Genomic DNA, 17677 nt, shown 5'->3' on the forward strand with positions numbered 1-17677 from the left:
CCGGATAAGCGGAAGAGAATGGATGGATGGATGGATGATCTTTTTTATATATTTATTTATATATTTGGACAAGTTTATTTATTTTTTCTGTATGACTTTGACATAGGAAATCTGAAAAAAAAAAAAAAATTAAATAGATATTCAACAAATTTAGGCTCTTGATCAAGTTTTTAGCTTTGGACCATGATGAAAATGAGTTTGAGCACCTTCTTAAGTCTGAAAAGACTCACTAGAGAGATGCCAGTCAGTTAAGTTTGTTGCAAAAGCTTTTTTTCCTGAAGGTTTTGTAAAAATCTTGTCTTGTCTCGTGAGGTAAAAGTCCAATTACTGCCCTAATCTTGACTTAAATTTGTCACTCACTGTTTGCTGTACTGTCCTTCTTTTCTGCAGGGTTGCAGTACCCACGGATCATCTCTTCAGGGCAGCACCGTGACGCCGGCCTCATCCACGGCAGCCCCACCCGTTCTCAGCAAAGCGCTGTCTAAAGGGAAATGCTTCAGGTGAAAATATTACATACTCTTATTGCCATCCTGGTTTCATATCTTCCTCAGTCCACGTCGAGATATAGGAGGCAGCCAAGTGAGAACTTTAATCAGACCGCTATATGATATAATAAATGGACTTCCAAATAATAAACAGACCATTTATTAAAGAAGAAATATCTCAGAGGGATTTATGAGGGTGATAAATAAGAGCTACTGTGTTAATCTGTTTCTCAAACCAATCACCGTAATGAAGTTTTTTTTATAGGAGGTTCGCTGGTTCTGCTAGTTTGACTGGATAAATATGAGTCTGTTAAAATAACTTGCTTTTACTCACACAATATTTCATTAAAAACAAGTTTTTAAATATTTTTAGAGCTCTACAGCCGAAAACAAAAGAAGATAATGTTTTGTGTGTGTGTCTGTGGCTTTAGCAACATGTCTCATTAACCAGAGGATGAATTTCAATGAAATTCTCCTAAGGTAATCATTGAATGAACATCTGCAGTTGATTACCTGTTGGGGTCAACCCCATTCAAGATGGCCGCCATAGCTACTCAACATTAGGCAACACAGAAATGGCTATAACTCAGTCAATTATACAGATATTGAGCTAAAATTTGGTGTGGTAGTAGCTGAGAGTCATTAACAACACACACAATATCACATAAGATAACTTATAACCTCATTTACACATTTTGACCAAAATGTTTATAAATTCAACTGTTTTCATCATAACATGATCAGTTTTAAACACTGGCATACAAAGCGGCGGGCAATATGCATTCCTTAAAGAAATGCAAGGATTTTAGTTATGGGTAGATTCTGAAGTCGTTGCACAAAGACATCCACCAAGGAGAAATGAATGAGTGAAGGTTCAACAAAAATTTCCCATGTCACCCTTCAAAGAAATAAAACGTTTTTCTGCGTCGCAGGATGTCAGAGTCAGCTGTGCTTTGTGTTCACAGCAGTCAGAATCAAGTGGTGCCTATTTAAATCCTCGAGGGAGCGCAGAAGTGTGGGGTTGCACCAGCCCCGTCTGGGATGTTTGCAGGAAAAATTTTGTTTTGCTTTGATGATACGGGCTCAGGCACACTGACAGTCGATAACATTTAGACGAGCAGCATACAGAAACTCTCTCACAATTAATTTACCTCCCTTTAGCGCCCACAAAACGGGATTAGAGAAATCAGTGGAAACATTTTGTAACTAGAAAATGTCCGCCTGTAGATGGTCGGATTGGAGTTGTGCGGGATTGACAGAAACTCCAGATAACAGAGCTGTCGCTGTGACACATAATCACGTAGAATAAAGGTCAGGCTTGGCTCTCCACACATTTGTGTAAGCCCTCATTATTGGCAGTTTTCAGTGTTTTGAACTGAGGATGCAGAGAACAGAAACTGCAGTGATTAAAGGGGCCCATGCCTGTGGAGATGATGCTGTGCGTGTACAGGCAGAGTGAGTTTTTACAGGTCTGCTAGACAATGATGACAACTTTAGTGAAAGTCCCACTGTGGCAGCAGTTGTGCTCTGTTTTAATGGACCAGCGCGATGTCAGAGAGGAAACTTTTTCTAAAAAGGTTGTTATGTGTAGCTGCAGAGACAGTGCCAAAACCCCCTGGCTTTTCGGTTGTTGTTGTTTTTTTTTTCTTTTCATTCTCCACAGTGTTATGCAGGTGTCTCATGAAGGGCAGCTGACAGTCAATCATCAGTTCAGATGCTTCTCGGAGAATGTGGAGGCAGGGGAGAACAAGACGGTGATGGATGATGGTGAAATGCTTTCAGCTATTGACCTGAAAAACTGGACCACATTGTGTGCCATCAGGAGAAATGCCCCATAAAACCATGTCAATATGGCCCATCAATAACACAGCAAATGTTTACCTGTGTGTCGGGGGCTTATCACTGGGCAGGAGCCTGTGCAGATGGACTCAATTGTTCGAATGCAGATGGCATCTGTTCAACCGGGATTTGGATAAACAATGTAAATATCACCAAAAGAAATGGCTTCATATTTGACCAAAAGCTCTGTGAGGCTGAACACACGGAAAAACTGGAGCTTGAATCATTTTGGACTTTGCACTTGCTGATGACATTAAAGGAGAGCTCTGATCTTTGCCTGCCACCGAAGGCAATGAAGTTTCTTCCTATGTCTGTGAGTCAGCAAAATATCTCATGAACCATTGGACAGATTTTAATGAAACTCTAACAAAGCAACCATTGGTTGCACATCAATAATGGATTGTGATTCTGTGTCAATTCTGTCCAAGATGGCCATCACGTCTTATTGACATTTGCAAACACAAATATTGTAATAACTCAATATCTGACAATTTTACAGATATGGAGCTAAAATGTGGTGTGGTAGTAGCTGAGAGTGATTCACACCATATTCTCGTGATCTCATTAGATCGCATAGGATGGTACATAGCATCATTTACAACGTTTGACCCAAACAGCTGTAAGTACATCACTTCCCAGCAAAAGATGATCTTAGTTTCAAATTTTGGCATGAAAGGTTGCAGGCAATTTGTTTTCCTTCAAGGGATGCTCGGCCTTTCATTTAAAGTGGGTTTTTGTTGAAAGGTTATAAACAATTACTATCTTACCTTTTGTAGATAGCTCTTTGAACAGCCTAGCAGCTCGTCAATGAAAGGCTACAAATTTTTTTTTTTTTTTTTTTTTGCTGCTGCTCTAAAAAAAACCTCTGGTTTAAAAAACACTGAATGCAGTTCACACAGACTCTTTTTTTTTTTTTACATTGCCACCGATTTCACATTACATGGTTATATCAGCAGAAATAACTGCTCCTGCTATTTGCACTCGCAGATGTCCATGGAACCTGTGTAAATAACCATTTCATGTGAAACTGTTGGTGTACTGCAAAAAAAAAAAAAAAAAAAACGTTTTGAGACTGAAGTTGTTTAAGGATGGCAGCAAGTTACTTTGGATTCACCTTTGGCTCACCAGTCCAGTCAAAAGTAATCCATATTTCTCCAAACTTAGGTCTTTTAAAGAGCTATCTACAAGAAGTAAAATATTAATTGTTCACAACCTTCCCACAGAAATTCCACCCTCATTTTTAAATTAGCACAAAGTACGTCTCCAGCTGATGATTGTTTGCCAGGAATTTGGTTATAATGGCAAAGTAATTTCCTGTGTAGTAACACTAAAGATAATAGAATTCATCTTTACGTGGAGTTTAAAGCCTTTACCAGTGATTGCTCCATCAAAGTGGTACTAAGATGTTTTTATTGCAAATCACAAATGTCGCCCATTTCATCAGCAGCCGGAAGACACAGAATCAGAGAACCGCAGGTGTCTGACGCTTCTCATGTGAGAAACTTGCCTTATGAATTTAAACTGGCTTTCAGCCAAGAGTTTGATTTGCCTTCTAGGCAGAACGTGTTTCTAAGACGGAGCTTTACCTCTGAAGTCAGGGAATTCAAACGCTCAACGCGGTTGCCTTTTCCTCCTTTTTGCCCTTCACGCCTGGCTCTTTGACTCGTTTCTATTGGCCACGCGGGCGCAGGGGGAACAAACCCAGCGGAGAGCAGCGACTTGCTTGACGCAGCGACAAACTGCTTTTGTGGGGCTCAAGTCACTGGAAAAAATGGATTCCAGAGTGCAGTTATGCAGATTTTTATTGTGTTGTGTCTGCGAGGGCCTGTTAGTCTAAAATTCACCCTTTTGTATTCAGTAGCAGCTGCTTTTAATTTCAGTGTAACAATATAAATAAAATATTCACTTTGATATTTTCCATAAAAGGCATTCTGAGCAAACTTTCATTCACGACTCGTTTATATCGCTCTCCAGCTCGTACAGATATTGTACTAAAATTTGCAGCTTTGAATCATTTACAACACAAAATCTAAGTGTTAACAGATCACAATAAATATCAGATGCGATTGCACGCAACCTTATTTTCAAGGTTTGACCAAAATGGCTACAGCTCTGTCATTTCTCAGCAAAAGACGATCTTATTCTAAAACTCTGGCATGAAAGTCAGCGATTATTCATTTCTTCAAGGAATTCAAGGGCTTTAATATTCTGTATGTTTTCAGTCCTTATTTGTAGTTCTTTTCCCAGCAAAGTCGATGTAAACAGTACCACCACCATTCCACATGTCAGTCAAGTTTTAATTTTATGTTCTATGTGGAAGAATTTACTCAGTTTGTATTATCGCTTCCACATGATTGAATCATTAACATTTGCACATGCTGAGATGAAAACATAGTATCCACGGTGAGCATCAGGAGTGCTATTCTGTGTGGGAGAATCCTGCTGATACTGTGGCGATCAGGTTTCTCGCTGTTTATGTGACTTACTGTTTTTTACTCAGTTCTCGTTCCCCTCCGTCTGCCTATAATCTCTGCTTTTCTTCAGGAAGTGCATTAGGAGAGAAAGGAACTAAAATATGCTCCGGTTCTGTCAGTAACGCATAGTTTTTCCAACTTTTAGTTACTGACATCTTTCTTGCCTGCAAAACTGATAGAACTCAGCTTATTTAAACACAGTCAATACCACCAGGCCACTGACAATGCAACCAATGGTAGCCTGTTTTATTATTTCACAGCCACTGGTATCAGAAACACACAGTGCCTGAGTCAAGTGTCTAATAATGAAATATCCACTTTTTTGTACTGAACAAATGGTTCAGTTTCAAAACAGGTTGGAACATTTCAGAGTATAAATATCTTGATTAGTACTCAGGCTACAACAGGACTAAAAAAAGACATCACCAACTTATGCATACAGCACATTTACGCTGTGCTTAGCTTAGTTATGGAAAATTATTTGAGAGCCAAAATCAAGCTGGGAGGCAAAAACACGTCCAGTTTTTTGTTGTTCTTTTTTTTTTTTTTTTTTGAAACTAGCACAATCAAACAAACTTTACATAACAGAAACAGTGGCACGTGACACTGCAGGGGCCCTCAATGCTTCAAATGTTGACAGATTCTGTAAACTGTCCGGATCTGTGTCATACTGTCCCACGTGCAGCGCAGCGGCTTGTTTTCCGCGACATGCGCTCCCGTCAGCTTGTAGCGCAGATTGTAAAACAGTGGAGTATAACTTTTGATTCACATTTGATGTCATCACTTTACCGCTGCAGACACCCGGGGATCTGCTTTGAAGTAGACCACCGACTGTGCTCAGAAAAAATTTAAGAGCAGCGTGCCTAGAAAGCGAGACGGTGGCTTCCATTATTTGACAGCAGCGGGATACACGGGTCACTTTTGTGTTACTTCATACAGTGGAACAAATGCAGTTTAAAGTTCAGTAAAAGGAATGGTTTAGCTGAGCTTTAGGTCGACTCTCAATGTTTAACCATGGGGGCTGCTCCTAACGTGGAAATATAGCTGTTAAACTGTCATTGTTAGCGTAGCATCTTTAAGGAAATCACTCACAGATAACAGAACAGAAGGATATACAGCATTTAGACCTATTAACATCAACAGAAACAAAATCAATCAATTCAATTCAGTTTATTTATATAGCACCAACAACACAGTACATTCACACAAAGTACATTATGAAATGCCAATTAGAAAAAGTTATTTATCTAACAAAGCCAGCAGATTGCAAAAATCTTCACTTTGTCACATTGCACATACAAACAAGGAGAGTAGAGAGAATAAAGACGTAGAATTCAGATTTCATTGTAGAAACACCAATACTAGATTCCAATAGAAGAATTTCCAAAAGAAAAGAGTCAATATTTAGTTAAATTGCGTATTAAAAAAAACACTAACTCACCTTCAGGAAAGAACGGCACTCACAAAGACTCAAAATCTCTGTCAGCGTAAACAGTCATAAAAATATCTGTTGCTGCCCAGGAATAATTTAATTTAGTTTTCCCCATAACCACATCACTACATCTGCCTTCGGCTATTAATTCAAAGTCACAAAGGGTAGTGGGTAAAATATACCTTCGTGAAATAAGACATTACTTTAGGAAGCCAATACTCCATCAAATGTCACCGTTAAGCCTTTATGTGAACAGACGCAATGTCAATACGCCCATATTGCGTGTTGTGTGAATGGTTATCTACCAAGCAACACATTTCAGCACAATACATTTTTTATGCTCGCTAGGAAAGATTGACATTGATACCAAACATAACAAACCAGAATGCACCAAACTAAACATTACAATAGTTGTTGTGGAAGGAAAATGTTTTTAATTTAAAAAAAACCCCACTATATTATGTGTTTTATGCTCATTAAGGATGATCGACTGTGATACTAAAAGTATTTCAGAATACAGTAAAAGACATTACAATGATTGTTATGACTTTGAAAGAAATTCTAAGGAAAATACTTACATTTAGGAGGGTTTTATTTTACTTTTATAACTCTTAAACCTTTATTTGAAATGTCCTCTGGAAAACCTGTTTAAAAGACCAAATAGCCCAACCTTTTTGTTGTTTCCCTATGTTACAAAACATAGGACTCCTCTCCCTAACGGTGTAAATACATAAAATTTAACAATAAAGCAAGACATGGGGGGTTAGAGTGTGCCCGTCACCCTTAATTTGAAGTCATGAAAACTAATGGTTAAATATTTGGCTACCAAATGGGACACAGTGATTTTAGTCTTCGACCTGCAGTATGTATCATTTAAACTACAGATAGATGGAAAATTTGGCCGACCAATTTAATGTTTGTCACCTTTCAAAACTAGGCCATGTCTGCACATAATTAATTACGAAGCAGGAAAAGATGCAGCAGCAGCTGCTACAAGCAGCTTACTATAACCCATAATTTAGTTGTTTTTTTTTTTTTAACTTCTATACATTATTTTACAAGTTCTTCTAAAGGTTACTAAATACACTTTTGTTTAAATTAACCAATTTTGTTATATTTGTTATATACTTTTTATATTTCATTAAATGAAAGATGCATATTGGCCAAAAATGTTAAAAATCAGTGTTTTATATCAACCATTGGCTGCCCCGATTGCAAAATACTGGCACCGGGCAATAAAAACCCCATATCAGTCGACTTTTAATTAAGGCTTAGTTTTAAGGAAAACAAATTATAACCACATTGTTTGTCACCGCAGTCATTAGAAAGCTTCATTCAGGGTTATTTTGTTTCATGTTGCAGAAAAGTGCACCCTCCATTGCTTGTTGAGCATGCTCGCTCAATGACAAGTCTCCTCGAAAGCTGAAAAACAAATGGTCATTAACAATCATGTCTGGCATGAAAGAGTCTCTTTTTATTCTGGGATCTACTTGTGTGTTGTTTTTTTTTGTTTGTTTTATTTAAAGCTTTCTGCTTCAGTGGGTCAGCAGGAGAGAGAAAAAAAAAAAACTAAATAAAGGAAAATCATGTTTACCTCAAAACAAACATGAGGAGATTTGCATAAAAGAAAATTAAGATACAGTTAAGTTCTCAGAATGTTGCTCAAAATAGAACAATAATTGTCAACCAGCATTAGCATTTTGCTCCGAGCACAAAACACACCCGCTAGCATGCTTGCAGTCCCACTCTGCTAGTTCTCCTTCCTTTTTATTTGCTTTAGCGATGGCAAATTATTTAATTCTTATGTAAATGTTATTGCTCACTTGTGAGTTATTTCTCTTTTTGCACGCCTCTGTCATGTGCTTCGATTACAGTGTTACTTATGTACCACTTTTGATTCGTTTCTCCCACCTGAACCTCAGACAGAAACGCAGGAACGAACCAGCATCTGATACGAGAAAAGAATTTGCGAGTGCTGTTTGGAGGCGGCTTTTGTAAAAACAAAACAAAACAAAAAACAAAACTGTGTGCTCAGCTGGTGATTTCTTCTGGCTGCAGGAGCAGCTCCCTCTCACTCAGCCCCGCCCGGCAGCGCAGAGAGGCCAACCTGTTCAGAACCCCACCCATTTCCAGAGGGAAACACAAAATCTCCACCAGCCTCATCGAGGGAACCAGAATGGCCGGACACGTCTACAAACACTTGCAGGAGGACGACTCGTCTGACATGGACTCCAGAAAAAGGTATTTCTTCATGTCGCTGTTTATCGCCCTCCAAGGAAAGCCGATGGCAGACAATGATGTCTTTGCCCGTGTCTGTTAGCAAAATATCTCATGAACTACTGGGCGGATTTTAATTAAACTTGGAGAAAGTAATCATTGGATGTACACCTGCAACTGATTATCTTCTGAATTCACACAAATTCGAGGTGGCCACCACAGCCTACTGATCTTAATGAACAGAAAAATGACTATAATTTTGTCAGTTCTACAAATAAGGACCTAGGAATTCATGTGGTAGTAGCTGAGACTGATCCCTAACACATATTCTGAGAGCTAACAGATTGTGCAAGAACTTTATTTAAATATTTGAAAACTATTTGGAGTCAACTTTGCCTGTCTGTTAGCAAAATATCGCATGAACCACAAGATGGATTTGAATGAAACTTTAAGTAAATAATTATTGGGTGAACATCTTCAACTGATTAACTTTTGGAGACAACCCAATTCAAGATGGTCACCACAGGCAACTGATCTTGAAAACATAAAAATGGATACGAGTCCATCAGTTTGACAGATATTGTGCTAATATTTGGTGTGGCAGTAGCTATGAGTCATTCACAAAACATCCTCCAAGTTCTACTTATTGTTTGAGGTCTTTGCTCAAAACTTGAGCAATAACTGTTGGAGTCAACCCTGTTTGTCTGTTAGCAAAATATCTCATGGACCACTGGACAGATTTTAAAGAAACTTTCAGGAGCTAATCAGTGGATGTACATCTGCAATTAATTAACTTTTTTAATTAACCGTAATGGTATTTTTAAGGTTTGACCAAACGGCTCCAAAAGATGATCTTCATCTCAAACTTTGGCATGTAAGGCGGCGGGCGATATGCATTCCTTCAGGGAATGCTAAACCTTTTAAATTTTTCAAAAAGTCTTGTCAGCGTTTCGTTTGGTTCCTTTAAAAGGAAATTCAGTCAGTCTCTCCCCACACCGGGCGATGCAGGACCTGTGGACTAAGCGAGGTTAAGTTGTGGCGGCAGCGGAGTGATTTTCAGAGAAATTAGTTTATGACTGAAATCCTCTCGGTTCAGATCTATGAACCGTCCTCTGAAATCGGATCCGGGGAAATAAATGAGCTGTGCCGTGCCCTCATTCAGCTGAAACCGCCACGATTAATTTGAAGAACACACTTGATAAATGCTCTGCAGCATCGTGGTGCTCGGGGAGACGCACACACACACACACACACGTCTGATGCTTCTCACAGTTACCAAATTGTTTTATTTGAGTAATAAAAAAAAAAGGGGTTAAGAAAATAAACAACTGTGCCAAAGCTAATTATCAAATGATGCACAGGTTCACATTTATTTCCAGCTGTGTGGAGTGGCTCGATTATGGCTGATGTTGAAGCATTTCGCTGCCGACTCACGGTTCACGTGTCAACGTAACAATTTATTTTCCCTCATTTTCACACTGAGCGTCAAGTTGGGTTGGATAAGAGCCTAAACCAACACATCGGGGAGGATTAATTTCAGCCATCTTAAATTTTCCTTATGCTCTAACGGCGAAGGGCGACGAAGTTGACCTATTTTTTTTAAGGCCGTTACAAGTGAAGCGCAGCCACTTGGATCTGTTTCAGGTGGCATTAAAAACAAAAGGAGCTTTTGGCACCACACACCTATCAGGGGACTTGAACATATTTTAAACGTACAGTCTGATCATCCTCACTGGCATGTGCTCACAGAAGTGAAATCCCTGGCGTGATTGTTGTCTCTGACGGCACAAGGCGATCATGTTTTTACCCGTGTTTGTCTTTGTCTGCCTGTAGCGTTAGCAACATATCTTTTGAAGCAGTGCATGGACTTTAATGTGATTGTTAGATGTACGCTTACAACTGATTAACTTTTCGGGGTCAACCCAATCCAAGATGGCCGCCACAGCTAAGCGACCTCAGCAAACACAACAGGAGCTTTAACTCATCCAGTTTTACAGATATTAAGGCAAAATCTGGTGTGGTTGTAGCTGATAGTCATTTCCAACACATAATCTGAGCACAAACAGATCGTTTGAAAACTGTTTTAAATTTTTTGCCATTAACTAGTGGTGTCAACATTGTCTGTCTGTTAGCAAAATATCGCATGCATCACTGGGCGGATTTTAAAGAAACTCTCAGAAAAAAATTATTGGGTGTACATCTTCGGCTGATTAACTTTTGGAGCCAATCCTATTCAAGATGGCAAACGAAGCTAAGTGACCTTAGGAAACACAAGAATGACTATAACTCAACCATTTTTACAGCTGCTGGGATAAAATTTTGTGTGTTTGTAGCTGAAAGTCATCTACAACTTATAGTTTGAGCACTACACGTTGCAAAATATGTTTGCTTAAAAGTTTGGTGTTAACTGTTGGCATCAACCTTGTCTGACCGTTGGCAAAATATCTTATAAACCACAGGGTGGATTTTAATGAACCTCTTAATATACATCTATAACTGATTAGCTTTTAAAATCATTCCAATTTTAGATGGCCACCACAGCTAATTGAGCTTAACTAATAGAAAAATGGCTTTAGGTCAGTCTTTTTTTTTTTACAGATAATGAGCTAAAACTTGACATGTTAGTAGCTGATAGTCATCCTCAACACACTGTCTGAGTGCTATCACAGCTCACAAGATCATGCAACATCACATGACGTTGTGCATACTGTCATTTACAAGATTTAACCAAAACGGCACTAACTTAGTCTAAAGCTCTTGCATGAAAGTGAGCGGGCAACATGCATTCCGGGAAAGACTGCCAGCCTGTTAATTATCATAGAGGAAGTACTCGTGCATTTTCTCCTCAAGGAAAGGAAGAGACTTTTGGAATTCGAATAAAATTGCACGTTGTTCTGGTCCTTGAGGTTGCGTGCCTTGCCAAGTAGATTAATGCGCATTGTCAAGCAGCTTCTCCCACACCTCTTCTTTAATAAACGCACGCGAAAAACATTAAAAATTATTTCCGGTTTTATTTACAGAAGCAGACAGGAGCATCTTTAAGTCTAAATTACTCTGCTGTTTAGCATATGACTCAAAAACAGCCTAATTTGCTGTCAGCGAGTGCAGCTGGAGCGATGGCACTGTTAACAGAAACGTCTGTCATTAAAGCAGCGGCGTCCCCCGTGTATTCCACACACACTTAAAAGAGCCGTGCGATGTTCCTATTAGCAAGCCGTCCTGACTGAGCATTTCAGCGACTTGTAAGATATTCTGCAAGCTGCCAAAACTCTTTATATGACCTATTTCCATAATTTACATTTTTAAACAAAGCTCCGTAGAGCCTTGGAGTTTTCGTTTCTGTCTCTTTTTTTTTTTGTTTTGTTTTTTTGTTGTTTTTTTTTCTTCAAAATGTTGTGTAGGGAAAGCTCCTCCAGGAGCAACTCCCTTCTTAACACACACATGCACGACTGCACACACTTAATACAGAATAACAAATAAACCAATAATGAAAACTAATGAGGATTCTTTTCAAAATCACAAAGGAAAAATCTCTCCGCTATAGGCAATTAGGTCTCACGCACAGTGTTTAGAAGAAGAGCTGAAACAATAAACTTCTCTTCATCTATTGGGTAAAATTACGTTTGTACAATTAAACAGTTTAGATAGCGTTCGCCGCTGACAATTCCCTTCCAGATCCATCACTCAAACGCTGGCCTTTGGGAGGCTGAAATGACCCATTTCTCGTCTTACAAGCCACACAACCGGTGAGCTCGCAGCCCCCTCTTCTCCTTCTCCTCCTCCTCCTCCTCCTCCTCCGGCCTCCACATCTCCCATGTTGCCATGGATACACCATCTCATTTCTGGAAATGAGAAACCGGGAGGTGGCGAAGGAGTGCGAGAGGGGAAAGCGAGGACACAAGAACGACCGGGCAGGGATGAGGGGAGCGCAGGGAAGTAAAGACAGGGGCGCATCTCGAGACGCGGCGTTAAAAAAGAAAAAAAAATCAAAACACGGAGAGGGAGGCGAGGACGGGAAACAAACATGAGAATACTCTTCCGTGTTTTTCATTATGTGGCAACAAATCCCCACAGCCAGTCAGTTTTATTATCCCGTGTCAAAACATTTACCCATTGCAGAGAGTGGGGCAGAAGGGAAGTCAAATTTGCTCCAGGAGTTATTTTTAGACTCGTTTTGATCTGACGGATTTACCTCCAGCTTGTATTCGTCCTGCTTAGACCAAGAAGAGAGTGAGGAAGTAATTCAATTATATAAACTTGGTTATGCCACAAACAGCCTCAGAAGGCCGACAATAACACCGGCTGTCTCCTAAGGCTGTGTGCCCGAGCAACAATATTAACTCCTGTGCACAAATATTCAACGAATACACAGTCTTTACTACGAGTGGGAATATTTAGGCACCTCACGATTTGATTACGATTCAGAGGGCTAGAGGTCAATTACAAAATGATTATTGATTACCTTGATGCATCTGTATTGATACTTCAAACAAAAACCTGAGAAAAGAATCTGTTGAGAAACCAAAGGTTTTGCTCTACACTGCAGTATGAAACAGTTTTTATACCTTCCTGTTGAACTTTCTCTTAAAATAACTGCCAAAGTATTTATTTGACTGTCCTCCGCTGTAAAAAAAAATTATAGACATAAACTAGAAGGAAGTTCCTTTTCTGCAAAAATGCAGTAAAAATGCTGAACGCTGAAGAAGCGTTGAGTTGTTAAATTTATAAGAAGCAGAAGACCAGATAAAATCTGAAAGAAGAAAAATGGTAGCTATACGCTAAAACAAACAAAACACTAGCTAAAAGCCATAAGTATTGAAATGCTAGCTAAAAGTAGCAAAAAAGTAGCTAGAAGCTAAAAGTAGCAAATTAATAGTTAGAATCTCAAAGTAGCAAAAGGGCAAGCTAGAGGCTAAAAGTAGCAAAAGGATAGCTAAAAGTATCTAAAGGCTAGTTAAAAACTGCAATGGCAAAATGGCTGGCTAAAAGTGAAAAGTAGCATAATGGTAACTAAAAACAAAAAAAAGCAGAATAGTAGCTAAAACCTAGTAGGAACTTAAGGGTTCAGCAACGGGACGTTATTAACATTAAATAATCCTTTTTCACATTTTTAAAATGAGAATCGTTAATTTCACAGTGCATGGAAAAAAAAGATTATAACACCCCACCTCTAATCTTTACCCACTCTTGACTTGTGATAAGTTTTCTTCCATGATGCTTTCCAACTTTTTCCTCTTCTGGGATTCAGGATGCAGCACCGTTAAAATGCGTCTGATGAGATTCTTCCACCCACACATGCACTTATACCCGCCCTAAAAGTTACTGTATATACTTTCAGACAAAGTATGCTCTGGAAGTCAGTTTAATGAGCCTCATCTCCAAAACCAAATTGGAACACAGTGCAAAGAGGTAATCTGGTATGTATAACATGTCCGCGTGCATATCTACACCAGGCAGGGTAAAGAATCCAGCTGTGATGCTGCTGAAGCTTTAAAAGTTTGATAAGGCAGACTAAGGCAGTCATGAGAGACGGGATTTTTCTGTTAAACATTCATCCAGCAACAAACAAGGCTGCTCACACTGAGGATTATAAATAATTACTCAAAGATTACAAAAGAACAATAACTAAATAATAATTATTTTGTTGTAATTTTTGGTCAAACTGGACAAAACTGGAAAATAAAAAGGCAAGAAAATTGTATTTTCATCTGTTTATTCAATTGACTTTGATGTTTATCGCTCAATGCTGAAGGCAAAGGCGGGGCAATAATGTTTGTGGCAATAATGTTTGTGCCCACGTCTGTGCGTGTGTGTTTGTTTCTGAGACATTGTAAGCAAAATACTTCATGAGCCACAGGGACAGATTCTAATCAAATCAATAAGCGAACTGTTCTACAACTGGTTATCTTGTGGAGTCAACCCAAGTCAAAATGGCTCTCACATCCAACTGACCTTATTAAACACAAAAATGATTAGATCTCTTTAAATTTTACACATACTGAGTTAAAATTTGGTGTGTTAGTAACTGAGAGTCCGTCACAACACATTCTCCAAACTGATGAGATGGCACATAATGTTATTTTTAAACTATGAAATCAATTGTAAAACAGTGATCCTGAACTCCATCAAATAGTGCAGTTTGAAAGCGTTTACTCCAGTAGTTTTCTAGATATATGGATGTGCAGTTTTGGAATGCAGGTACACATTCAATGTAAACAAAGCACTTTTGTCTGCACAAACATATTGTTAATGCATCAAAACTGTTGGACTTCTCAAATCCAAATGGCTTTTTCACGGACGTCATCTTTGTTGACCTATTTTCACTCATTTCGGCTGTTTCTGTAGGTGAACAGACACACGTGGTAGTTGACAATCGTTCACAAGTTTTGCTTACAAATTTTTTTGTTTAAGGACACTTTAACCATTGATATATGAGAGAAAAATTGTTCAGATAATTTTTTTGTTACCAGCCTTCATAACATTGCAGTGAGTACCTTTTAAGGTTTGATCAAAATGGCTGTAACTCATTTTTCAACATAAGATGATCTTAGCCTAAAATGGCGGGTGATATGCATTCCTTTAATACAAGGAATGCTAGGCCTTTAATTTATTTTTCTAGCAACTTTTTATTAAAAAGCTGAGCTATAAATAGCTTTTTTAATTCACGTTTGTTCTCTCCTCTGCCCAAAGGTGTGATTCTGCCAGCAGACGGGTCGGCGCCCTCCTCAGCAGGACCTCTCTTTCAAACGCTACTGCCAGAAAAGGATGGACTGAGGTCCCCTGCACCCGCCTAGACAAAGGATCAACTTCCCCGCCGCCGTCCCTGCGCACCCGCTCTGTGCCCATCATCCCATCACTCCAAGCATGCGACCCTGAGGCGGCGGAGCCCACTAACACGAGTGACCGGAACCAAGCGGGGCTCCTCAAGTGGCACCCTCCACCGGCTGGGGATCCAGGGCGGCGCATTAGCAATTCTCCGTCTCGGCCCGAGACTGTTGAGTTAGTGAACGGAGCTTCGCCCCGCGGCATTGCCCCCCCTGCGGAGAAGAACCTCACACAGGCGCCCTGCTCTGTTGAATTCACTGCAGAAATTGTGCGAGACGTAAAACAGAGAGGCCTTTCAAGCCCCGAAAAAACGTCTGGATCTCACAGCGAGATCCATCACGGTGGCACAAACACTGTTGAGGCTGAGAATGTGCAGAAGTCAGAGGGGAAAACTATCCAATATTCAGCTGAAGTCCTGCACACGGGCACCAGAGGTCTGAAGGCAGCGGGCCAAAAAGAAGTCCAGGGACAGTGCCAAGGTCAGACATCTCTCGCAAACTGCTTCCTGGCCGCCCAAGGACCCAGCTGCAGAGGTACTGGAAACACTTATGTCAAGCCCTCTGCGAGCTGATTGGATTAACTCTGTTAAGCTTCAAAGACACTGTTTCTAATAACTGGATACCTTCACTGGTGGCTCAGGACGGTTCGGCAGTGGGACCATCTGTGTGGCCGCATGGACCAATAACAGATGGCTATCAATTTTTGAAGGAAGATTAACAGATTGAATTGCAGAGATGGGGGGGAAAAAACAAACAAATTGACACAAAAAAACAATAACTCACAAAAAGACAAACGAACACACATTGTGAATAAATGTGACTCAAAAAGGAAAACAAACAGCGAGTGGGAGCTTGATTTAAACAGTGTACTGGGAAAAAAAATCACTATTTAAAAGGAGCTTCTACTTAGAAACCAAAATAGTGTGTCATCTCTATGTTGTTTCTCTATTGTAAAGAAATGAAATTATATATGTCATATAATATATGTCATATAGACGTATATATATTTGACATACAATTGTGACAAAATAAAGATTAAGATAACAGTGTTAACTAAGGACCTTTTTAATTTTAATTCATTTCACAACATAATTATTGCCTGAAGGCGGCAATATAATGCTTTTGTCTATGCTTTGTGTTTGCATGTGTGTGTCTATACAGTTAGCAAAATCTCTCATGACTCACTGAACAGATTTCAATCAAACTTTCAGAAAGTAATCAGTGGGTCGGTATCTACAACTGGTTAACTTCTGGAGGCAACCCGGTTCGAAATTGCCACCACAGCTAATCGACTGTATCCTACACAAAAATGGATTTTTACAGACACTGAGCTAAGATTTGGCCTGGCAGTAGCTGAGAGTCATTCACAAGAAATACTCCAAGCATTAACAGGTCATGCAAGATATCGCATGAGATGTTGCATAATGTTATTTTCAAGTTTTGAAGAAGAGCTACAACGCTATCATTTTTCAACTCTTGCATGAAAGGGATTGCTTCAAGAAATGCTAGGCCTGATTTTGTTTACAAGCATCCCGCAATTAACGTACAAACTGAGTAAAGGACGGTGATTAAAGGCTCGGCAAGAAGATTTTGCACATGAACGAAAAAGGTGCCTCAGATGGTGTAAGTGATTTAAAAGCTTCAGCGATTTTCCATGTTTTCATCGTCTGCAGATTAAAATTCTCTGTTCATTGTTTCTCACGATAAACCTCAGTGTGCCCATAAGCTGTAAATGCAGAAGAAGACCTTCTTTGCTGTGCTGAAGCCTAACAATAGCCATAAGGTTTGTGGATGGAAATGAAGCATAGCAGCAAAACAAGCCAAGCACAATTCTTTATTCATGGCTCATTTGCGTCACATCCAATGTATCTCACTTTCAGGTTTGCAACGACTGCTGGCAAGGTAGGTTTTACAGGATTTGCAAATGGGTATTACCATGATTTCTTCATAACTTCTCCTCAGAATAAAACTGTCTTGAGTCTGTAAGGTTTTTGTGAAGATTAAAATGAACTTCATTGATCCCTAAGGGGAAATACAGCCAAGGCAGCTGCAAAGCAAAGATAAAATTACCATAAATACAAAATATTTTGCATTTTAAAGACATACACTGCTAGTTGGACAGAATCCACCCCACTTTTTTTATTTTAAGGTTTTTTACTTCTTTCCTGACTGTATTTACACTACAGTGGTAACAAAAAAGCAGGTGTTCAAATTGTGCAAAATTAAAAATTAAACTTCAATACACGCTCACCAACAAAAGCAGAGATAAGCACCCAGATGGAGTGGTGGAAATGAAATGAAACGGCATGTGCTGAAAGGTTATGTGCCTGCAGTGATTACAGTATCAGATCGCATTGGCGAATCGAACAACAAATGGGTGTTTCCTTAAAAAGACTACATCAGGGT

The 17677-nt window shown here is 39.4% G+C and overlaps 1 protein-coding gene across 1 annotated transcript in view; it reads left to right on the forward strand.

The window, feature by feature from the left end:
- The window catches only part of nrg3b (neuregulin 3b), a 220063-nt gene extending 203739 nt beyond the window's left edge, over window positions 1-16324 (forward strand). The window contains exons 7-9 of the mRNA XM_025010872.2: window positions 391-500; window positions 8289-8471; window positions 15138-16324. Of these exons, the coding sequence (XP_024866640.1) occupies window positions 391-500; window positions 8289-8471; window positions 15138-15843 (999 nt within the window). The 3' untranslated portion in view covers window positions 15844-16324. The remainder of the gene's footprint in view (window positions 1-390; window positions 501-8288; window positions 8472-15137) is intronic.
- Window positions 16325-17677: the final 1353 nt, after the last annotated feature.

Source organism: Kryptolebias marmoratus, linkage group LG17 (assembly GCF_001649575.2).
Source record: "Kryptolebias marmoratus isolate JLee-2015 linkage group LG17, ASM164957v2, whole genome shotgun sequence".
NCBI classification, from domain to species: Eukaryota; Metazoa; Chordata; class Actinopteri; order Cyprinodontiformes; family Rivulidae; genus Kryptolebias; species Kryptolebias marmoratus.